Source organism: Periplaneta americana, chromosome 2 (assembly GCF_040183065.1).
Source record: "Periplaneta americana isolate PAMFEO1 chromosome 2, P.americana_PAMFEO1_priV1, whole genome shotgun sequence".
NCBI lineage: Eukaryota > Metazoa > Arthropoda > Insecta > Blattodea > Blattidae > Periplaneta > Periplaneta americana.
The window spans coordinates 31,680,428-31,706,794 of NC_091118.1; the positions used below are offsets into that span (position 1 = coordinate 31,680,428).

Consider the following 26,367-nt stretch of genomic DNA (forward strand, 5'->3'; position numbering starts at 1 on the left):
TCTGTACGCTTTTAGTGTGGACATAGGGTATTTATGGAATTGTCACATACATAGAACACTCGCAGTCATAAGAGGACACAATTTGTTTGCTCAAAGTTCAATACTTTTGTTTTCTTTGGTATAAATAAGTATCAATATATCTTCCAGAACAGGTCAACTATGACAAGGTAAATGTGTTTTTACAAAGTATACCATAGATTACGATAATGTTTAAAAAAAATGTTTGAAGAAATATCACTAAGTTTTTGTACAAGTATGAACATATTTTGTGACAACACCGTACACGTGCCTGTCTAGCGTTATGACTTTGTTCTGTTAATATATCAGCTGTAAATAAAGGGAAAGCTTAACACAACACACATAACACTGACAAAATTACAGGGAATCCAACACAGCGACCTGTTACATCCTTTCAGACATATTAGAGTAGAAATATCGACGAAGGTACCTGTAAGTAATTGTAATACTTCAATATTACGCTAACAACAGTAGTTCATATTTTCTATAAGTATCTAAAACATTCTGGCACTGGTTTATAATAAAACTAGCCGTACCCGTGTGCTCCGCTGCACCCGTTAGAAATAAATATAAAGTAATTACATAATTACAATAGGACATTTGATCCAGGCAACATTCGTGTTTGATAGAAGGATAAATCGATTAATATGTTACTTAATTTAAATTGTATTTAAAAAATTAAATGCGATCATTTTGATCCAGAGACCACTCATTTGGTGCAATGACAATTCCTTTAACATGTTTCTTTTATTGTTATTACATGCAACCATAGTTTAATGAAGATTGACATATATTTTAGTTTTAATGTGTATACTTTATATTACTTGCTATATGTTTCCATTGAATTATGGACTAATAACTTAATTTTAACCCCTGTTTTCTATGTCTTCAGTAAATGGCGCTTGGCCCACTATGGTTCTGAACACTTAAAATAACTTAAATAGTGATACGTGATATGTAATTATATTTCTTTCTTTCGAAAATGTAAGAATTCACGATCTCCTATGTACCATTGCCATGTAATGAATAAATGTGTTTTTTCTTTCTACTCAAAAATTTTATATTTTGCACATAGGAGTTATTGCAGGAACAACAACGCTATAATCTGAGGCGGCGGTGAAAATGTATTGTATTGTTATTTTAAAAGTCTTGTATATCCTTAAATATCAGTCCTATCAAAATTTTGCATAGAATAAAAATGTAGGCTACAGAATAGCCTAACAAGTTTTCTGTGTATAAGAAGCTATTTTAATCTTACCTGTCCTTGATTCACTCAGAACTGACTGTAATAACATTATAGCATTATGTCCATCTAGAGAAACAAACTTTCCAATTGTGAAATAATAATTCATTATACAAATCGGTTAATTTAGCTTCCGATATTACTTCATACAAACACAGAAACATTATCTGTAGGCTATGCTTCATATCTTTCGATTGTTGTTGTCCAAGGCCCCTTATAGACTGCCATTTGTTTTTTATTTGATTACACCGCCTTAGATGGCAGTTATTTTAATTTTAAAACTCATTTATCTCATTTAAATATCAATTCTATCAAAATTTTTCAAAGAATAAAACTTATCGAAAATGATTTTTAAAGAAACGTTTGTTATGTAACATTTTTCACAAAAATTAATAATAAGCGAGATATTTCGATTTATTTAATTCAGGCCCCCTTATAACCCCCCTTTTAAATAATGTATTTTGAATGCCATATAGCCTAAAATCTAAGTTACAACGAACTTAATTTATATTCCAATTTTCATCGAAATCCGTTCAGCCATTATCGCATGAAAAGGTAACAAACAGACAGACAGACAGACATACAAACAAAAATTTCAAAAAAGCGATTTTCGGTTTCAGGATGGTTAATTATAGCCTACATGTTAACACCAATTATTTTTGGAAAATCGAAAATTACCAGAAAAATTTTGGCTACAGAGTTATTATTAATATAGATGAATTGCATTTTTTTGCTTCACCATGACAACGAGTTTGTTACTTTTTTATTGTTCAGATGTGATTACATATCTTTTCTACGATAGTGTGCAAAGTTGCATTTTACCCATTGATATGAGGCGTAAAATAAGCGTATAAAATACTGGGCATAAAAAGTAAGTAATCACTTTAAGCACTGCTATTCATTTTATGCTGTGCCGAAGAAATTGCAATATTCAACATACAAACTTCATTCAATAAGAAATTAATCCATTACCACGATCTTTCATGACATAAATATTACACGTAACACAAATAAGTAACAAATTTAACATTCATAGTTACATTTCAGCACGTAATATTCTGAAGTTACATATGTAATAATCATTGTAGCAAGATGTAATATTCACCTTTTCCTAAACGCTTTGTTGATTATACGGGGTATAAGGGGTATAAGTGCCATTATTTTAAGTAATGATTATACATGTCGTAAGAAAGAAAAAATGTCCTCACAATTTTTTTTTATATTTGCAATATTTAACTAATTATTGAAGTTTACAATGTTAGACGTTTGGCAACGTTGCTGGATGGGGAGGAGGGGGTTTACAAGTACATAGTACAGCTCAAGCTGGTACAGACATACCGATACAAAACAGATGCTCTGTTCTAATGCAGGGGGCGAACAATTTTTTATTGAGTTATTTTATGACGCTGTATCAACATCTAGGTTATTTAGCGTCTGAATGATATGAAGGTGATGATGCCGGTGAAATGAGTCCGGGGTCCAGCACCGAAAGTTACTCAGCATTTGCTCATAATGGATTGAGGAAAAACCCCGGAAAAAACCTCAACCAGGTAACTTGCCCCGAACCCGGGCCACCTGGTTTCGCAGCCAGACGCGCTGACCGTTTCTCCACAGGTGTGGACGGGGGCGGACAATGACAATACTGTTGTTTACATAAAACAAGCAGCAAATACAAACTTTCAATATCATTAATAGAACATTATGGTAAATTTCCATTTTATTTTAAAAATTGCTCCATTTTTTTATTGTACGTCTAGAAAATAAACAATGATTTACTGCACAAAATCACACGAACTTTTTTTTCTAATGCAACATTTTAATCCCGCCCGCTTCCATAAAGCAGTACCAATTTTAACCAAATTTCTGGTTGTGTTATTTTCGAAACGGGGTAAAAGGTTCCTAGTTTCTAATAATCGTTGAGAAACTGCTACAAAAGTTCGCCGATTAGCTAACCTTCTTTGCGGAAAACGTTGACAGTACATCTTGAATTACGACGACTTTCTCCAAAAATTAATAATATATGGTATTCATAAACTGTAAATGACATTGTAAGTTGTTTATCGAATACCTGTACTGAACTGTCATCCGCTCTGCAGTAGACATATGGACAGGGAGAACTCATCTGACAGGTACAGCTCGTCCAAGTCAAGTCTGCGAGTGGGGATATCGGGATGGAATGTAGAGGCAAAACACAGTTGCCACATAGGTCACTTAACACTCAGATTTCAACGTGTGCACATCGTTTAAAATACACTACGGAGCGCGCGCATTTGTTGTCCTTGTCTTCAGATAAAGGCAACAGTTACCCTGCCTCCCCCCTCATGCAGCTTTCTCTCCTACGCCCACGCTTGCCAATCAGAACGCCAAACCTCACTGTCAATCAGAAGTAGAAGTACAGTCTATTTCAAAGCGTCTTAAAATGTTACCGCTCTATGAACTGAAGTGCAGTAGGAAAACTTTGCTGTCATATGAGACTGTACTGGTCTCCTCTCGTTAGCGCCTCCTTTCACTACAGAACTGCCTCCAACTTCCCCTCTCGGCTCGCAGACTTAACTTGGTCGAGCTGTATGTTCGTCTGTGCAGAGTACTGCCTGCTCAACATGTTGCCACGTCTCTCACACCAGAATATTAACAAATTTGAGCATGCACTATTATTTAATTTCACGAAAACGTAATAGGAAACACTAATATTTATTTAAACTAATATTAACTCTTTGGTAGATATGCCTACTGATGTAATTGTTTTCGGAATTTTACTAAAGATATAGTCCTAAGTAGTATAACGCAAATAAAATAAGAAAAAAAAAAATATTTTTCTGGGAAAGCTATCAAGTTTTGACCCTATGTTATATGGACATTTTTTTTATCCTGTAGGCCGTCCCCGACGATTGTGAAAAGAACGGCACTTATAGGCATAGGTATCCCTTACACCCTGTATAGAAGGTTAAGCGGCCATGAAATCGTGATCATGACTAAAATAAAGTGTAATTCCATGGATATACTGGGTGTTCAGTTCAAAATGTGTCATGGCTCGCTGTATGTCGTCATGTGGCTATCCGATGAGCCTAGAGAATTCAATCTTCCTACACTTCCGCAGAGGCGTATTACCTAATTGCGAGAGAAGTTGCCTAGCAAGTACGACGTTCATTCTGAAGATTACTTACCGATACGTACGGTAACGCCAATAGTGGCAAGAATGTGAACTGTTTGAAAACACGTACTGAAGTGAGTTTTTTTCTTACTGTCGGGATATGGGGAGAGGGTTAAGACGATTACTTACGTATTTGTTGACATTAACTTCGACGGTTAACATGGCACGGAGCATTTGATTTGTGTTGTAGAATGTTACCGTACGCAATCGATGATAACAAATACCCTGAGTACGACTTGCCCGCGTAAAACCCAGTTCGAAAGAGGTTATGGTAGCACACAGACTTTACAGACCGCCATCTGTTGCTACGACATTCAAGTTATACCGTACACGTTCTCAAGTTCAGATTGAACGCCTTGATTAATAGACAACTTCTCTGACATAAAAGCTGAAACTCGCTTCAAATCGCTGACTCACAACAGTGACGTCATGACACACTTTGAAATGAACACCCAGTATATTTCATACATATTTCGTACCGGCTCTGAGTTTAGATGGCCGTGAAATCGTCATCTTATAACTGGTCCAACTTTAAATATTAATATAATGTAAATTTATGATATCGTAGAAAATCATTGTATGATACACATTCGTAAAGTTATTTTTTGGCGCGATTCAAAGTTTGTGAAACGATGTGAACTTCACGAACTTGCATCATAAATAACTATTAACGAATTAATTTAAGTAAAAGTGTGTTCCATTAATTTCTATTTATGAAGAAAAATGATATCTCCGCAAAATTTTCCATTTTTTTAACTTCCTATTTTATTTAATTCATGAGGAAAATACATCACATACACAAATCGCATAATACTACAGCGTAATATAAAAACTTGATTTTTACATATTATATCACAATACTGCAGTTACCTCTGCAAACTTGTGTCGGACTTATTCAATGTTATTACGAATGTGGGAGCACGTTTTCAGCAGCAGATTGAAAATCGAGTGACATAAACTGTTACAGTAAATCAGGCATGTCAATTGATGCCAACAGGAGCAAGCGCGCGCTTTAGAGCCCAGAGAGCCTGAGCGCTTTACAGCGGAAAGGAAAGAGCCAGACGAAAGAGGTAGTATATTCCGTTTGGTCGAGCTATATTCAGGGATGGCCAGCACTGATTCAATAGATAAAGGGAAGAGAACTTATTAAAACTGTATCCATGTTAATTTTTACATTTGCCTGAGAAGTATAAGTGCATTATAAGAATGTAAGTTTTAATTTTAATGCTCATTTTTCACAAGTTTGATTTTTTTATTCAAAAGAAATATTTTCTCAACTTTTCGTATAGAAAAGTGAAATTTTCAGGTATAGGCCTATTTATTTAGTAGCCTTACAGAATGTTTTCGTAAATCTAATATACCGTATATACGTATTACTGAAGATAGTGTATTGAAAATTTTGAAAATATTCGCATGGAAATGGTTTGTAAGGAAATGAATTGACAAAGCAACTACTGTTACATCATAAGCAAAAGATACATGCCCATTTGTTTAAAAATGTCAGCTCTATAGCTTCAGCAGATTTAGAGAAAATAATTTAATATTCTGACGATAGGAAGTTGCTCACAAATATCACCTTAAAAGCATAATGCGATAAGAATTTTGTTAAGTAATATTAGTGACTTAAAATAGATACAGTACCTAGGTAACTTTGCTTTGTACTGTAATATTGTTTCGATTAGTTTATTGATTATTTTTGTAAGGCTAAAGATACCATCAATATAAATTCCAACTTATCATGTATACTCAATCTCTTTCTTTGGAATATCAATTTCTTTATTTATAATGTGTTTCATCCACTTAATACAGTATAATATTATACTACTGTGGAATTTAAGTGAATATTCCTTCTTAACTCTCTATTATATTATTAAGATTTAAAAACGTGCAATATTAAGAAATCAGTGTTAGTACTTTTGTTTTACAGACAATATAGATAATATTAAACAGAAAGAAGCCACATAAAAACGACATAAAATTTCACGTTCCGTTTGAAGTTAGTGCACCACTGTTTTCTTAATCCAACAGGTTGCTTATTCATATACACAACCCTTCCTCTTTCCATACTTAGCGCTTGCTGCCCGCGTACGACGTCAAGGTCAGAAAAATGCGCTTGCTTTGACATCACTGCAGTAAATGGTGAACGTTATTTGAATATGCTTCAAAATTATGCAATATCGGTGTTAAAAAATCTGAAAATTGAAAATATAATCTTCGTGCGGGACGGCGCTCCTCCTCACATATTTAACCCAATAAAAGAATTTTTATATATCATTTCTGATGAGCTCGTTATTAGTAGGCACTTTCCTGTAACTTGGCCTGAATGATCGCCAGATATTAACCCAGCAAATTATTGGTTGTGGGGGTAGTGTTCTTCAGCAGATCTACGACAATCACGAGTTCAAGGACTTCAATCGTATACACTGCAGGTATTCCAGATACACAGTACACAGTAGAAAAGAGAGACTATTATTTGCACAAGAACAAAATGGTGGACACATACGATACAGATGAAGTTATGACAATGGGTGGTGAACCTAATATCCCATATATTGAATAATAAGCCAAAACCAGAATTTTTTAAACGGTGAATAAAATGAAGAAAACATAAGCAATTTAACTTGCCTCTGAAAGATCATTATTATCGGTTACATTAGGTACGGAATTTTTAGATCCTATAAATTACACTGAACAAAGTTTTACTTTTTGTCTTGCTCCGAAATAAAAATAGGTGAATATTACTAATGTGTGTGCCCTAAATTTGAATTTAAAATCCAAATTGCCCCATCACGTACCATTTTCCGGAGCAAGTGAATTGAATTTTGTATGAAAAAACTTTTTATTTTTTATTTTTCACTGCTACTGATAATAGTAATATACGTTACAAGAGCGGTATGTTGACGTTTTCATGGTTGAGGAAAAGACTGAAAAAGCGAAACGTAGTTGAGCTTTTTTAATTTCCGAGAACATGAAAACAAACATACCGTTCGTGTATCGTACATTATTTTGTGCGAAGGTCGTTCATTACATACCTGAAAGACGAATTTCTAATTAGTTGCAATGAAATCTCCATCTTGGTTTCTGTTTAATGACGCCAACTTCGGAAAACCAAAATATCTTTCTTCAACATTGTTGCTGTAAAATGTTTTCTGCGTTTACTATACTCCAGCAGGCAGTGATATACGTCTGTCTTTTTTTTCCCCCAGTCTATAAATGCGAACTTAAAACAAACGGTAAGGTTATGTAATGATTTATTTTTCATTTTAATATTTTAACAATATTATTTATATAACATATTGCAGTAATAACATCAGCATCTGGAATCTCGTTGATTTTTTCACGGCTTCCTTAATGTTACTTGTATCAGGAATGCAATAAGTTTCGTGGAGTAGTAGAGTTTACTTAATTTTTGCAAATATTTAAAAACAATAATTAACATTGCAATTTAGGTGAAATTGCAGTGGTAAGTTTCCAATTTATAATTATTACTATGTTAAACGTCTCTAAAAATAATATGTTAAAAGCCTAAAGCAGTAAAATGAATGTCGCGCTTAAGCGGTAAGAAGAGGGAAATGGTTATGTGTGTTAGGTTGGGAATACTGAATGTGGTATTTCACACTTACCGCGTATTGTGCGGAAAACAAGCAAATACGCACGATCTCGCACAAAATTATAATAGATTAGGGATTCAAATGTCTCATAACACTTGAAAAATGTGTACTGGATACAAAAATGATGTTACGTAGTGTAAAACAGAACAATAAAATATTTCTTATGTAGAGTGAGAAAAATCTCGGAATGTGAACTTATCATTTAAAAAGATTTTCTGAATTACCTCTGTTTATAAGTACAGTATACCCGGGACTGTCTTTTACAAGGAATCAACAATGGTCTGCAACCATGCTGGATGATGATCTTCCTTTGTATCGCCTTTCCATTTCAGATATTTCTTGATGAAATCTTTCCCCATGTTGATCGCTTACCACTCCAAGGTTAGGAGGAAAGAAATCCAAATGAGAATATAAAACGTGTGTTTTTGAGAGATATATTACGCGCCATTTTCTCATATGCACTTAACATTGTTTCCACAAATTCGATGTAGTTGTCTGTCCTAGAATTTCGAAGGAAATTTGAGCAAACATCTTTGAAAGCGCGCCATGTCATTCTTTCTGTAAAGGAAAGTTTTTTCTTAAACAAAGGGTCAGCCGTAAATTTTTGTGAATTTGTGGACCGATGAAAATACCCTTTTTTTTAGTAGGTTATTTTACGACGCTTTATCAACATCTTAGGTTATTTAGCGTCTGAATGAGATGAAGGTGATAATGCCGATGAAATGAGTCCGGGGTCCAGCACCGAAAGTTACCCAGCATTTGCTCATATTGGGTTGAGGGGAAATCCCGGGAAAAACCTCAACCACGTAACTTGCCCCGACCGGGAATCGAATCCGGGCCACATGGTTTCGCGGCCATACGCGCTAGCCGTTACTCCACAGGTGGGGACACCCTCTTTTAATTTACCGTCACTCAAACTGGTAAATTTTTCCTTTAAATACTGAAAACCACATCCTTGTTTGTTCACTGCATGGACCTCACTTTGAACTGTTATAAAATTTACTGAATAGAAGGAACCAATATCTGTTTATTTATTAGAAGTACAAAAGAACGTGCCAACAACCATAAGAAACAGGAAGTCATAAACCTATAAAATACATTACCTTTTGTTTTTGTTCATATCCCCAACGCGCGCTAGATGTTTTCTGGGGCGCGCTTATCGAAAAGTGAAATTATAGTATAACTTAATAACCTTACGTGATACGAAGAAAAGAGATGCATTTTCGGATTCACCGCACATCAGACCATAAGGGACGCATTGTTTAAGTCGGAGCAAATTTTTTTTTGTTCAGTGTTATCATTATCATCATCATTATTTTCATCATCATCATTATTATTATTATTATTATTATTATTATTATTATTATTATTATTATTGTTGTTGTTGTTGTTGTCACAATAATCATTTACTTAAAATCCACATCAACAGAAACTAACTCGCTAACTAGGGTCTCTACTGTTAAAAAAAATAATGTAATTAAATATTTTTATGCTCGACCATGCCGAAATGTAGTAATTATACACCTGGTAGCAGTCCTTTAATGCATGTCATTAAAGTACACCCATTCATTAAAGTTCAGGTTTTCGATTATTCTCGGATATGCAATCGAAAGACAACGAGGGAAACGTCACGGAGGCTGGAAATCCAATACTGTCGCAGAAGGTTATGTTCTGTTACTATAATAATTAGCGTTAATTGTAAATAATATTCAAATAAATTCAATTTGTCATCTCGTTTTTCAATTCTAAATCAATTTCCAGGTTATACATTCTCTGTATTACATCAAGGTCAATGACATTATTGTTCCTCGGAAAAAATCAATACTTTCGCGTCTGCGCAAATCTCACAATTCAAGAGCTATGAACAAGGTCACTTCCGATCTTCTGTCAGATACAAATAAAATGTATACTTCTGAATAATTTCAAGTTAGAAATATGGTCGAACATAAAAAGTCGTATGAAACTTGCCTATAATGGTAATTAAGATGCTCGTATGAAAATTTTGAACCTCGCTTGCGCTCGTTTTATAAACAAACATACTTGCGTCTTAATTACTATCATTATCGTTGCATAATGTACTATTATTTAATTATATTTAACTAGTCAGCTAGCTAGTGAGTAAAAATTAAAATTATAAAACAAAAATGTTTCTAGCCACTACCGTAAGAGCCAGGCTCGTGTACGGAGTGGTCTTAGCCAATAATATAACATAAAATTTACAAGGACAGTTTACTAAATACAGTAAAGAAGAAAGAGAAAAAGAGAGAAAAAATCTCATTTAATATAAATTGACAATCAGACAGAAGCCAGTGATATTTAATAAAAACATGAATATGATCAACAGAAATAAAAGGTAAAAAATACACACATTTGTTAATATTATATATCATGATTAAATATAAATATTCATTTAGAATTGATTAGGATGCCCATCATTAAACCCTGGTTGGGACGGCTATCAATTAAGGGAAACTAGGAAAATTTGGCAATATGGGAAATTTGGCAATATTCTTGTATTTCTTCAATTGCCAAATTTCCTCCATAGTTTTAAGAAGTTCAATGACACGATCATAGGATGCAACATCTGACTGTACTTTTAGTTTTCGTTTCATTCGAATCCGCGCATTATAGTGGCAGATATTGTTACTAATAGAAAGAAGTGTTGAATACTTCCTTTTGACGTCGTGGTTGTGTGGACGTGTGTATAAAAAGACGGAAGAACAGTCTTGTTCATTATCTACGTTTGTTTGTGCATTACATACCAAAAGCTGAGATTCCATATTATAAAGTTAAGCCATTTATATAATTAATATTTTCTGTTAATAACTCATCAGGCCTTAGCTCGTTTTATGTTCTTCTTAGCAAAAAATGTCTTCTCCAAGATAGTGTGAATTAGCCATTTGCCTTTATAGTAATATATTGCTGCTCTCTTTGAACAAGAATGTGTACTCGATGGTAAAATTTAAGAATAGGGACGTATGAGGGATTTTTACAGTCTTCAATGCAGCACTCTGTGTGGTGTGTTGCAGATATGCCAAGGGAACGAGGACATTATTCTGAAAAATATTTCAAAGATGATTTGCGGGCTGCGGTTGGGAGTGTTTTGAAAGTTAGATGGTCGACTTAATATAGGACTTCTAAGAAGTACAATGTGCCCTTTAACAACTTAAAGAGGTTTCTGTATGCATCCTCAGGACCCGATGACGTTGTCATTCCCAGAAAAGGAAGACCCCTAGCTCTAACCGTTGATGAAGAGCAAAAACTGGTGACATGTGTAATAAAAATGCAAGAACTTGGGTTTGGGCTATCGACAACAGAAATTAGAAGATAACCCTTCAATATAGGCTAATTAATAAGAGTGGTCGGAAAAATCCATTCAATTTTTTTTTCTTGATTTTTTTTTTTTTTTTTTTTTTGTGTTTATGGTATTTAGTGATTTCTTGTCCCAGTAAATTAAGTCTTATAAACCTTGTACCACTGTTTTATTTTGAAAAAATTATTTTTAATCGTATTGCCAAATTACCCCTGTACTATTGCCAAATTATCCTGATGAAGTACCAAATCTGGAAACATGTAACTTGTTATTTATTTGTGTGTTATGTGTAAAATAATTTAGATTTGTAGAATTTTCTTCCAGAGGTTTATTGGGATTTAATATTTAAACACATTCCATAATAGAGGAATATTTAATCTCAGGATACGTAACTAGAAACTGTGTCAAAATACAAAATATTGCCAAATTAGACGAGTCTCCCTTATCTAGTCCCTCCGGCTAAATGCTGTATCACTAACCCAATTATTCGCAGATCAAGTCCTTGTCTTTGCATATTTATTATTATTATTATTATTATTATTATTATTAGGTCAGAAAGCATGGGTAGACATAACGGCTCGGTTAGAAAAGCCAACGTACTATGGTAGGAACGATCATGATTTTAAAATCAAATGTAGGAAACAGAAAACGGATGTAGATAAATTCTCATTTTTAAATAGAACTATAAATGATTGGAATGACCTACCTGCAACGGTCTTTGAGGGCTGTCCTTCCTTAAGAAGTTTCAAGAATAATTTTAAAAGTTGTATATCAAGTGAAAATTAAAATTAAGGTGACATTTAACATTTAATTTTTTAAGGTGACATGTATTTATTTAGCCTGACGAGTTACTTCCTTGGTTTGAATTGTAAATTATTTAAAAATAGCGTGTAAGAGGACCTTAGACTAGAAATGTTTAGTTTAAATGTTTATAAGTACAGTATGCATAAGGATGTAATTATTTGACTTATTTGAACTGTTGTATCAGCGATGCGAGGTGAGTCATTGGAGTTTGGTTTTACAGTGCAGTGAATAGTTCCGATCAGTGATAATTTATAGCGTCAATGAAATGTGTTCTATAGTGTCAGTGAAATGTGTCCTAAAGTGTCAGTGAAATGTGTCATGGTGCCACTACAGTGAGTGAGATGAGAGTAAAGAGAAAGACTATTGAAACTTATGTGGCCCTATACATAATTATGTAGGTTGTAATGTAAAATTAGGTATTTTATTTGTGTTTTATTATTATTGTGTTAAATTATATTGTGTATTCTTATTGTATTGTGTATAAAATTGTATTGTTATAATTGTGTTGTGTATTGTAAATTTATTGTGTATTGCTTATCATTTTTTTGTGTATTGTTTATATTGTGTATACCACTGCCATCGGGTGCTTGCCCACTTGCAGTGTAAATAAATACATACATACATACATTATCATCATCATCATCATCATCATCATCATCATCATCAAGAAATTAACGTAGATAACGGAAAATTTATACTCGAAAGACGGTTACTGGGTAACTTCCGAGTTCTATGAGTATTCTTTATGTATTACACAACTTCTAACATATTGCATTTATGATATTGTTATCTTCAGCTGATAATACTGACTAAGCATTATTGCAACACTACACTTACGAGTTCCTTCACAGTTCCTGTTTCTTAGACGTAGGGAAAGGACCCAAGTATACAGAATAAACAGTAAGTTATATCCTTAATTCTGGTGGATGATTCTTTCAGTAAAGAGCATCAAAAAGTTATATACCATTTTGCTATGATTTAAATAGTTTTTCAGAAAAATGTGCATTTTAAATACATTAATTGTGAGATCTTGTAACGCTGTAACCAGCTGGGAATATACATTAAGGTTGCTGCTCTGAATAATCCCTTCACCTGAGTTGTTGACCATTGCCATGATGCCAGGTACGTTGCTTTTAAACTCGTAAGAAAAAATATATATGATATACCGTTTAATTTTTGTGTTTAAACAGTGTTCGAAAGCGGAGAATGAACAATACTTAATTCACGTTAAACAAAATCTTGTAAAATTTAAAATAAGTCCTATAACCTAATTTTAATTAAATATTCACAGAACACATACAATAAGATACCCTTATTTCAAACTAAATCGAAAAGATAAAGAAATAATTCTACACTCCCATTTCAATTGATTGTTCTAGAGATCGTAAAATATAATTATGCTGGTTTCACTTTATAAAAACAAAATTTTAAAACGTTTGAAACTCTATAGGAAAAAATAAAATTACGATATGCTTATTTTACGTTAAAGTAGGTCTGCAGAACTCGTAAGTAGGGGAAATATGACTTCAGCCTCACTCCACTTCTATTGCGGATGATCGACTTCCGCGTATAGTTGTTTACATTCTCTACCCGTGCAAAGTTCCATCAGTGGCGGCATGTAATTTTCAAAAAGGATTGTAATAAATTCATTGCATTTATAATGCGTTATCTCGTTTCAAGGTTTGCAATTATGCTAGATTTCCTGTCGGTAGTTTCTTTGAGATTTCTTTGCACCTAGCCTGCTTTAGATTTTCGAAAACTTTCCTCCTATCATCACCTAAGGAAACATAAATTTATAGCATTTAAGTAATGAACCTTGAAAGTCACAATTAACTTCAATTCAAAATAAACACAAGGTGTGACGTCCTTAATTTAACAGTATATAAATAAAGAAATAATCAATATACAGTTCGTAATAATGAAATTACCCGAAAGTATTATTTCTTCACGGGTTGCGATTTTGCCATGTTCCAGTTCTCTTTAAATTGCAATACGTGTATTGTGTATTTATTTAATTACTTACTTATTACTTACGTACTTACTTATTTATTTACATATGTAAATTCATTCATTTTTTATGTATTTCTTTCTTTCTGTATGTCTGTATTTCTGTATTTATTTATTTATTTCTGAATTTATTTATTTCTTTCTGAATTTCTTTATTTATTTATTTATTTCTTAATTTATTTCTTTATTTCTATCTTTCTTTCTTTCATTATTTTTTCTTCCTTTCTTTCTTTCTTTCATTATTTCTTTATTTATTTCCTTATTTCTTTCTTTCTTTCCTTCTTTCTTTCTTTCTTTCTTTCCTTCTTTCTTTCTTTCTTTCATTATTTCTTTATTTATTTCTTTCTTTCTTTCATTATTTCTTTATTTCTTTCTTTCTTTCATTATTTCTTTATTTCTTTCCTTCTTTCATTATTTCTTTATTTATTTCTCTATTTCTTTCATTATTTCTTTCTTTTATTATTTTTTCTTTCTTTCATTATTTCTTTATTTCCTTCTTTCTTTAATTATTTATTTATTTATTTCATTATTTCTTTATTTCTTTCATTATTTCTTTATTTCTTTCTTTATTTATTTCTTTCTCTCTTTATTTCTTTATTTCTTTCTTTATTTCTTTCTCTCTTTATTTCTTTCTTTCATTATTTCTTTATTTATTTCTTTCTTTAATTATTTCTTTATTTATTTCTTTCTTTCTTTATTTCATTATTTCTTTCTTTCTTTCATTATTTCTTTATTTCTTTCTTTCTGTCAATATTTCTTTATGTATTTCTTTATTTCTCTATTTATTTCTTCATTTCTTTCTTTATTTCTTCCTTCCTTTCTTTCTTTCTTTCATTATTTCTTTATTTCTTTCTTTCATTAATTCTTTATTTCTTTATTTCTTTCTTTCTTTCATTATTTCTTTATTTATTTCTTTCTTTCTTTCATTATTTCTTTATTTCTTTCTTTCTTTCATTATTTGTTTATTTCTTTCTTTCTTTCTTTCATTATTTCTTTCTTTCTTTCATTATTTCTTTCTTTCTTTCATTGTTTCTTTATTTATTTCTTTATTTCTTTCATTATTTCTTTATTTATTTCTTTATTTCTTTCATTATTTCTTTCTTTCATTATTTCTTTATTTATTTCTTTCTTTCATTATTTCTTTATTTATTTCATTATTTCTTTATTTCTTTCTTTCTTTCATTATTTCTTTATTTCTTTATTTTTTTCTCTCTTTCTTTATTTCTTTATTTATTTCTCTCTTTCATTATTTCTTTATTTATTTCTCTCTTTCATGATTTCTTTCTTCCTTTCATTATTTCTTTATTTCTTTCTTTCTTTCATTATTTCTTTTATTTCTTTCTTTCATTTATTAATTTATTTATTTCATTATTTATTTATTTATTTATTTATTTATTTATTTCATTATTTCTTTCTTTCATTTATTTCATTATTTCTTTCTTTCATTTATTTCATTATTTCTTTATTTCTTTTATTTATTTCTTTATTTCTTTTATTTATTTCATTATTTCATTATTTCATTATTTCATTATTTCATTATTTCATTAATTCAATAATTCAATAATTAATTAATTAATTAATTAATTAATTCATTAATTAATTAATTAATTAATTAATTCATTCATTAATTCATTAATTCATTAATTCATTAATTCATTCATTCATTCATTCATTCATTCATTCATTCATTCATTCATTCATTCATTCATTTATTTATTTATTTATTTATTTATTTATTTATTTATTTATTTATTTATTTGGCTGGAATGCGTTACAATGTTGAATGACAGCATTGACATCCGGTCATACAGCTATCACTCATCAACGTACAATTTCTGGAATTAATGATGTTTTGTTTAGTCGTTTTCAATTTCTTTTTCTTTTCCTTCTCTATTGTTTTCTTTTTTTCCATTATAATTGTTTGCCTACCATTTACTAAAAAAACAACAATTTTTGTCTTCTAGGCAGTCTTCACTTGGATGAAGCTGAATAAAATTTATTCAAAATAGGCCTAATATCGTCCTATTACTAGTAAAATCAGTTAAGACCAGTATACAAGTTTTGTAAAAACAGGAATTAAAACTTCATTAATACATGAAAAATCATAATAATTTCTTCAAATAAAGTAACTGGTTTGTTGCCTGCTTGCATTATTTCGGACTTATTTCATTTTAGTAGAATGCAGAGCACGGAAAATAAGTCGGGGACTGTACTTAACTTATTACACAATAAGTGGACTTTATCGGCTTTACTAGTAATAGGACCATATATACATAGGTAGATCTTCTTATATTACATGCACACATACATTTTAAAATGTATGACACACGTTCGAAAAGCTATTTTTTGGCCCTCGTGTGTTTATGAATCTCGGCTTCGCCTCATTTCACAAACTGCACACTAATGCCAAAAAGATAACCTTTACGAACATGTATCATAAATAACTATTTATCTCGAAAGGAAGCAAAAATGTACAAAATTGAATTGAACTTTTCTGTTTGAAATATCTCAAAGAATAACTCCTTGAAATTAATGACGTTACTTAAGGTTTACCCTGTTTATACCGTTTCCTGAATTGCTCTTTCACTAATCCGATTATTCGCAGATGAAATGTTCGCATGTTCTCGTCATCTGTGCACTGCCTATCTGCATCTCGGAAGCTGCGAGGATCCTGGGCCTCATCAACTACCCAGGACGCAGCCAGTACGTCGTGTTTCACACATACTTCAAGGCCCTGGCAGCTAGAGGCCACCACGTGGATGTCTACAGCTACTATCCGCTGAACAAACCAGTACCCAACTATACAGACTTCAGCATCGCTGATACTGGCCTGTTTCAGGGTGTGTCCATACAACAGATCAGGGGAATGGGACTCTTTCAATTTGTGAATTATTTAAAAAACGGACTGCTAGACTCTTGCCGCAATTTGTTCAACAATCAAAACATCTTGAACCTCATGAACAGCAACACAACATACGATGTCATGGTCACACATCTTCTTGGACCGGACTGTTTGATAGGCTTTTCCCATCGTTTCAAAATCCCGCTCATCTACATTGCAACCAGTGTAAGTCTTCCATGGTTAGGGCATAGGATTGGTAACTCTGACAACCCAGCGTACATACCGAATTTATATGTCCCTTTCACAGATAAAATGAATTTCTGGGAAAGATTGGTAAATACAGTGACGTACTGGGCTTTAAATATTTGGTTTCACACTGAATTAGATATTCCTACAGACGAAATGCTGAAACAGCACTTTGGTAAAGATTGTCCATCGGTATACGAATTACAGCAGAGCACAAGTCTCATCCTGGTGAACAGCCACTTCTCAGTCAACACTCCCAGACCTGCAGTTCCGACGTTTGTGGAAGTAGGTGGATTGCATATAAACAGCGATGGAAAGCTGCCAGAGGTAAGTGCACACAGCATATGGCGAATTATGTTCAGACTTTGTTCCATAATCAAGAATCGGACTTTATTACATCGCAGTCGAGTGAGGCCTCTTACTCCAATATAGAGACTTTCACTTCACCACAAAGACTTAAGGCTGGTTCACAATAAACCGGAAACGAGAATCGAAACGAAAACAAGAACGGTAAAATTGTTAAAATGTGTACATTTAAATGTGAGCATTCACAATTAACGAAAAACTTGCCGGAGCCCGGGATCGGGAGCGGAGAATTGGCCAAGTTTCAACTTTGGCGTTCACGTTTCCGATCACAGCCCACTAGATTCATTCTATTGCCATCTAAAAGCTATTTTGTCATCGTATATTTTGTAGCAAGAAGACCGTGACATAACCTATGCATTATTTTGTTCTGTGCTGTGCACCATGGAGCAAGTTTTATTTGATGAGATTCTAATATTCAGTGTTGAAGGAAATCCTCACGTTTACGATAAGCGGAGCGCCTCGTATAAAGATGAGAAAATGAAGGAGAATACGTGGCTTTCAATAGCTGCATCTTTGAACACGATCGTAAGTGAATCATATTTTATTACTGTATTGGTTGCATTACACACTACATATTCATGCTTCAATTCAATAACTACTATTGTGTTCATTTTTATTCTATTGCAAATGTTTCTTCTCTAATTATTTTAAGTTACGGTAGATTTAAAATAGGTTGTGATAATAAAGATGCATGGGCATATTTAAGTACCGTACCTAATGAAATGTTTCAGTTGAAATTTCGAAGTTGGTTAACCTGTGTTTATGTTGGCTGCCTTGTACTCATGAGAGAACGCCATTGGTCAATTATACACAAATAACATCAGAATGCGTAATATCGACTTTACATATCGTTATTCACATACATATCGATATGCATAGTCGTCTACATTCTCGGTTTATTGTGAATCAAAAATTTTCGTATTCACTTCCTCTGCTTCTCGTTTTCATTCTGGTTCTCGTTCCCGGTTTATTGTGAACCAGCCGTAACTTAAAACGACAGATTAAAAAAAAAACAAAGAAACCTTTTACGCCACAGATTTTTTTTTTTTTTTCACCATGCAGTCTTTTACTCTAACACAGAGACCTTTGCTTCCCTGCAGAGACTTTGCTTAACCACAGACACTTTCACTTAAAACCACTGAGAATTGCGCACAGACTTTTATTTCACTACACAGACATTTACTCCATCACACAGACTTTTACTTAAAATCTCAGGAACTTTTATTTTATTTTACTCCACCACAAAGACTTTTGCTTAAACGAAGAGTATTTTATTACACTACAGAATCCATGAATGTATCAAATTTGAGTTATTGGCAATCTTACTGATTGCTGTACGATAAATATGCAGCGGGCAGCAGTAATTTACCTGATGTTATGTGGTAGCTATTAGGTTACGTTGACTTTCAGCATTTTCCCCTTCGAAATTTTCAAGAGCCCCTTCACTAGAGCAGCGAGTTAGGCAAGTGGTCAACAGGCTTGGCGCTCACATATTCAGTTTTTATCAACCCTGAACTCCCTTGCGAGGACGCGTTTTCGCGTACTTTTAAAGTTTCTCCTCCCATTTTCTTCCTGTCATTCATTAATTCGCAGCTTCAATGTGCCTATAGCTTTAAATTAGTAAAGAACTAGCGTGCTGTAGGACCCTCAAACCAACTTATAAACTAACTTATCGGTAAGATGAAACTGCCACTGGAATTGAATAAACCGTTTCTTGGCCTACAGGACTTGCAGACGTACCTCGATGAAGCCAAAGAGGGAGTCATTTATTTTTCTATGGGAACAATGATTCGTAGTGAAACCTTCACAGAAACCAACCTGCGGGCATTCATCGACGCTTTCTCACAGTTACCTCAGCGTGTTCTATGGAAGATTGGTAACATTTCCGGGTTTCCGGAAAATATCAAGATTGGAACTTGGTTCCAACAGTTTGAAGTACTGAGTAAGTATCATATCAGTGCACAGGATATATAGGGACGTCGTTTTATTTTTACTTCAATTTTGATTGTACCTGAGTTTTTGAATGTACTTCACTCCCACCCCTTCTACTAATGAAGTTCAACCGTCCTCCACACAGATCCAAGACTGCATATACAGTCATAGTAGCCTTACGGTCATAGTGAACAGTACGTTCCAAAAATATGTTCGCGTTTTCCAGTGACGAAAGAGCTTTCAATATTGAACCATTTTCGCACAGGTACTGTCGTCCATTTGCGTACGTCGTATCCCGGTCTCCCCCACCAGCTTTTATTTGCCAGCTAGTGGCTGAGCTGTCTTAGCTCTTTTCTGAGAACATTAATTTCTGTTAGGAATTGGACGTCTACGTAATATTATACAACTGTTTAAAATAACTTAAATAAAAGGACCTCGTTAAGTAATTAACTGTCATGTGATTTCCTCCCTTTCTACGACCCTACGATATAACCACTTGGACGGACAGTAGATAGCATGTCTGAGTAATTTTATCTTTTCGGATCGGGCAGAAATGAAGATTGAATTTACAGTACGTAAGGTACTCTTTTAAAGAGTAGGTACAGAATTATTTCAACAAGAGTTACTAGTACGAAGGACGAAACTGGTAATTGGGATTAGGTACAATAGTCTATAGTGCGATAATGTGCACATAGAACTGAAGCCTGTATCGAAATGAACGGCCACCATTTTCAAAAATGTGTTTAAAAATCCATATTTTTTCAATTTAACTTCATTCTCTATATTGTACGCTAATGTGCTGTAGACAGTATAATATACACTGCATAATGAATACGTCCACATGGACAGCTCAGTTCGTGAGTAAAAACACTCATTTTTAACACTGTACTGTATTTTGATTAAACAAAAACCTAATGAAAATGATCAAACTCAAATGCGCAATATTTCCTAGTTTACGTAAATGGATGAACTACTTTTCTTCCCTTCTATACCTAGTGAAGTGATCTGTTTGTATATTACGCCAGTATCATCGAACTCCAGTCGTGGAAGGGGGTAACAAACGGCGTTGATCCAGAGCTATAGACAAGTTAATATTAAAAATGTTAGTAAAAATAAAATGATGTCCCCGTATAACATGCTTATGTATAATGTTTCATAACTAGAATCCGAAAGTTTAGCCCCGTCTCTAGCTCGCAACATGTAGCAATAGTTTACTGCTGCTCGATGCATAAGGTACGTACAGTCAACTCATAAAACTCAATGGACTTGAAATGTTTGTCAATTCAAGTCTTCAATTCGATTTTGTCACGCAGGAATTTTCTTTATGGTTACATCAGCTTTGACTCTAGATCACGTGTGTTATGTGTGTCCCTCAATTCAACGCAGCAGAACAAATACTGCAGCCACAGTGCTCAGTCAGCATAGGCATCCCACAAGTGACGACGTAAAAATGTCCGAAGTAAAGGAACCGAGACCCTATGAATGGTGAAGGCTATTTGCTCCGAAGGTGACTAAGAAGTATGTCTGGGAATTTCAGTACATCCTAATATTTATATGAGCATTGGCGGAATTTCGGGGACGTTCATTATTATTATTATTATTATTATTATTATTATTATTATTATTATCATTATTATTATTACTAAATATTTGTAATTTCTTTTATTTTAATATCATATTTACCAGAAATATAATATGATTTTATAGGTAATTTTATGTGATTTGAGCCCTAGTAATAAATGACAGTGATTGTACCAGTAAGAGAATAGTAATAATGGTGGTGGTGGTGGTGGTGGTGGTAGTAGTAGTAGTATTAGTATATTTATTTCTACTGGCAGAGTTAAGGCCATAAAGCTTTCTCTTCCGCTCAACCAGTTTTAGAAGAATAGCAATACAATAGCGGAAATTCAGGGACAATATACGATTAATAATAATAATAATAATAATAATAATAATAATAATAATAATAATAATAATAATAATAATAATAATAATAACAAAATGAAAACAAGTTTAGTTACACGTAATTCTAAAAATCAAAGAAATTATTAAGGTAAGCGTTCACTACATCATATCGCACGCATCGGACGAATCGCACGGATCGGAAAAAGACTATCTTTGCTGTAATTGTTATGTAACCGCGTTCACTACATCGTATCGCACGCATCGCCTGTCGGCAAATCCGTCCACGTTTCTCAGATGGGCAACTTTTCCGATGCGTGCGATCATGGCCTTCTTTAATAAATAGATTTTAATTGGTCAACTGTTACTATTATGTTGTGCCATGTTCAGTGTCGCGCCAAAATGGCAGACGGAAAACTTATTTCCCGTGTAGAAAATTGCGAAGAATTATATAATTTGAGGCGTTCCCATTACAGTAATCAAGTCGTTTCTTGCAAATATATTATGTAACCAATATTTCTTCCGTTTCTTCCTCTTCAATTAAGACGCATGAAGCAATTACAAATTCTTATTCGCTAACAGACGTAATTAATAGACCTAACCTCAACTCCTCTGTTTTCAGCAATGTCAATATCGTACGACGTCATGTTTTAAACAGCTGATAGGGGGATCCGATGAGGCGATGAGGCGGAGCCGTTACAGTGAACGCACTGCACTTAAAATATCCGTTGCGTGCGATTCGTCCGATGAGTGCGATACGATGTAGTGAACGCTTACCTTTATAGTAATATAAATCGAATTATTAAAATAATAAAGAAAATGCATATGTTAAAAATAAAAATAATATATTAGAAAAAATTATATTTTACAGTCTATACAAAACTAGAAGGGTATTGACAGTTCTCTCTCGCACACGCGGGAAGGAAGTGAAGTTGTGCGGTAGAGCTATGTGGCTCTTTGCGCCGCCTGTCTGCCGTGTCAGAACTAAGCAGCTGACACGAAATCGTAAACTCATAAATTTGTAACATACGGTAGTCTTTGACGAGTCTAATAGGTCTATAATAATAATAATAATAATAATAATAATAATAATAATAATAATAATAATAATAATAATAATAAACGTATGAATAAATGCGAATACGGTACATAGCACAGACAAATAAATGTAGGTCTGTAAGCGATAAGTTCTCTCCATTAATACCTTACGACCATTAATATTTTTATACTTGAAATCTAAATTATTTAAGACAGTGTGCAGAGTCTCAATTTCGTGACATATTAACACGAACTTTCTTCGCTTTCAGAACATCCCAACGTCCGAGTCTTCATGACTCATGGCGGACTTCTAGGAATTCAAGAAGCTATTTATGCCGGAGTACCCATGCTAGGCATACCTATGGCACATGACCAGCCACTCAACGTCAAGAACTGCGTGTCCAAAGGAGTGGCTGTACAGCTGGATTACGACTCAATCACAACAGAGAACGTCCTCAAGGCTCTGAACAAAGTACTGCATGATCCCAGGTCAGTTCATGATCATCTTGGAAATTGTAATAGAATGATTTGCAATGTTCGAGGAAAATTCATGTGCAGTAGAAAATTGATCTGGCTTTATTCGGCATTAGAAAATGATTCTACAGAAAATGGGAGACAGGAAACAAGTAGGTGCGACACGTTGGGCAAAGATTTCAAACGTAAGATTTGTGAACTAATTTATTATACACGGAATATCATGTCTTAGAAGAAAACCATTTCCTTTTATTTAGTAATACTTTTAGCCTATGTTTTTAATTTCCTAGACTAAGAGTGCATTTCAGCAATTTAATATATAATTACTACGATAAAGTGAAATATGAAATATTTATTTTTAAAGTATCCAGCTGCTTATTCGAAAACAGCGCGTATGCAAAAATAAAGTTTCAATAAGCGATTCTTGCTTTAGGACTAAAAACAGTTTAATTACTTACTTACAAATGCCTTTTAAGGAACCCGCAGGTTCATGCCGCCATCACATAAGCCCGCCATTGGTCCCTATCCTATTCAAGATTAATCCAGTCTCTGTCATCATATTCCACCTCCCTCAAATCCATTTTAATATCCTCCCATCTACGTCTCGGCCTCCTCAAAGGTCTTTTTCTCTCCGGCCTCCCAACTAACACTCTCTATGCATTTCTGGATTTGCCCATACGTGCTACATGCCCTGCCCATCTCAAACGTCTGGATTTAATGTTCCTGATTATGTCAGGTGAAGAATTCAATGCGTGCAGTTCTGCGTTGTGTAATTTTCTCCATTCTCCTGTAACTTCATCATTCTTAGCCCCAAATATTTTCCTAAGAAGCCTATTCTCAAGCACCCTTAATCTCTGTTCCTCTCTCAAAGTGGGAGTCCAAGTTTCATAACCATACAGAACAACCGGTAATACAACTGTTTTATAAATCCTATCTTTCAGATTTTTTGACAGCAGATTAGATGACAGAAACTTCTCAACCCATATTTATTCTGCGTTTAATTTCCTTCCGAGTGTCATTTATATCTGTTACTGTTGCTCCAAGATATTTGAATTTTCCACCTGTTCGAAGGATAAATCACCAATTTTTATGTTTCCATTTCGTACAATATTCTGGTCACGAGACATAATCATATAGGCCTACTTTGTCTTTTCGGGATTTACTTCCAAACTATCCCTTTACTTGCTTCAAGTAAAATTTCGCTAATCGTTTGTGGATTTTCTCCTAACATATTCACGTCATCCGAAGAAGCTGATGCTGATGTAACCATTCAATTCCAAACTCTCTGTGTTATCCCGAAGTTTCCTAATGATATATTCTAGAGAGAAATTAAAAAGTAAAGGTGCTCTGACTTTGACATCCCTGTGATAGTGCATCTCCTTGCTTTAGTCCGCAGTGAATTGGAAAAGCATCAGATAGAAAAGGGCCTATACGGCCTATGCTGTAAGTTTCACTGAGACTCATTTTAATTAATCGAACTAGTTTCTTTGGGATACCAAATTCAATAAGAATATTACATAAAATCTCTCTCAACCGAGTCATATGCCTTTCTGAAATCTATGAATAACTGATGTACTCCCAATTTTTCTCCAATATCTGTCGAATACAAAAAACTTATCAATAATATATATATTATTCCTAAAACCGCACTGATGATCCCCAATAATAAACATATGCAGTTAATCTTCTCAACAGAATATTGGACAAAATTTTGTACGACGTTAACAAAGTGATATTTCTCGAAATTTAATATGTTGCAATATAATCTCTCGACTAAAGCATTCACTGCTATTTATTACTAATTATTAATCTATTTTGTGTACTCTTTTTCTATCCAAATTGAAATTCCTACTTCATATTTTTATTACATTAACCTGTTCAAGGTTATTAATTTTGTCCATCTAGATTAGCGGTATTTTTTTTTTTTTATTTGCACACTGTGCGACTTAGCGAGGTAGGCTAAGGCGTTTGCCTGTGGATGCGGAGTTGCGTTGTTCGATTCCCGCTTGGGCTGATTACCTGGTCGGGTTTTTTCTGAGGTCTCCCCAAACGTCAGGCAAATATCAGGTAACCTATGGCGAATCCTCGGCCTCATCTGGCCAAATATCATCTCGCCAACACCAATCCCAACGACGCTAAATAACCTGGTAGTTGATACTGATAACCATGAGTTATTAATCTCTTGTTTCAGCTACCGTACAAACGCCAAGCGTCTGTCACAGCTGTTCAGAGATCGTCCGCAATCGGCGCTGGACACTGCCATCTACTGGACAGAGTACGTCATCAGACATCGTGGAGCGCCACATCTGCGATCTGCAGCACTTGATCTGACTTGGTACCAATATCTGCTACTGGACGTCATACTTGTGATTATCGCCCTTATAATTGCCTTGGGGTTTATTGTATTTTACAGCTTTAAAATAATGCTAAAACTGGTGACCGGTAATGTGTCATATCCTGCAGTAAAGAAGAATTCATAATCTACTACTTAAAATCTGCACGGCCTACATTCCTCGAAGTAAAGTATCCATATCTCAGCATGTTTCCGTCACCAGCCAGAACTCTTTTCCTGTTAAGCAAACTTTTACCCAGTTCTTACTCAAAAGGGACTTAGAGAAATCAGTACGGCTATGAAATTAATTTTTTTCTAATATCATTTTGAGAATGCAACGTTGATTTAAATAAATTCAAATAAAATGCAATGAGTAAGAAAAGAAATGTATTTGTGATCATTCTTAGGGCTATTGCAGCAATGAGTAAAGATACGTTCTCCAATTACGAAGTGTGTAATACTACAATTACTTTTTTTTTACCGAGAAAAGAGGAATCCACTCAAAGGTTGAGAGGAAAGTTTACGTTGCTGTGACAGCAAGAGTAGTGTATAAGTTTTGATGAATAGCTGATAAATTCATTGCGATATATTTCTAAAAATGCTGTCAACTAGAGATAAATTGGCAACATGTTCTCGGAAACTTGTACGGACCAACTATAATTCTTTTGTTGAATATTCTATGATATTCTTTTAAAATATTATTCAAACCTTATGTAACACTCACAATTGAAATAAATATTGGTGATAATTAGAGCGGTGAAAAAGCTTCGATCTTGCGTCACTAAACCAGACTTGGGCATAAAAGGGAAGACAAAAGGAAAGGAGATACCACTACCATGTCATTTTGCTTACTTCACTTTGTAAACAAACACACACTAAGACATTGTCAATCAGTGGTGGATTTTAGACGACCGCAAGCAATGAAATGTACTTTACACAATACGGCACTTAGCAATGCTTTCAGTGGCGATTTCTCTTAAGGAGCACAGGAGCAGTGCACCACCTCTTCAAATAACACGTGTTTTTTAATTTATATCAATGAGCTGCAGTAGACTATGTGAGCGACATAATTCTTTATTACAATACTA

At 33.7% G+C, this 26,367-nt stretch overlaps 1 protein-coding gene across 2 annotated transcripts; it reads left to right on the forward strand.

Annotated features, from left to right (window-relative positions):
• The first annotated feature begins 302 nt into the window (after positions 1-302).
• On the forward strand, positions 303-26,030 carry LOC138691846 (UDP-glucosyltransferase 2-like). Of its 2 annotated transcripts, none has more exons than XM_069814384.1 (5): positions 303-450; positions 16,753-17,562; positions 19,327-19,543; positions 22,743-22,962; positions 25,139-26,030. In XM_069814384.1, the coding sequence occupies exons 2-5, from the start codon at positions 16,753-16,755 to the stop codon at positions 25,425-25,427; spliced, it is 1,536 nt and encodes a 511-aa protein (XP_069670485.1). In that variant the 5' UTR covers positions 303-450; the 3' UTR covers positions 25,428-26,030. The 2 variants fall into 2 exon arrangements, with proteins under 2 accessions (XP_069670485.1, XP_069670475.1); XM_069814374.1 differs by lacking the exon at positions 303-450 and adding an exon at positions 12,983-13,040.
• The last annotated feature ends 337 nt before the right edge of the window (positions 26,031-26,367 follow it).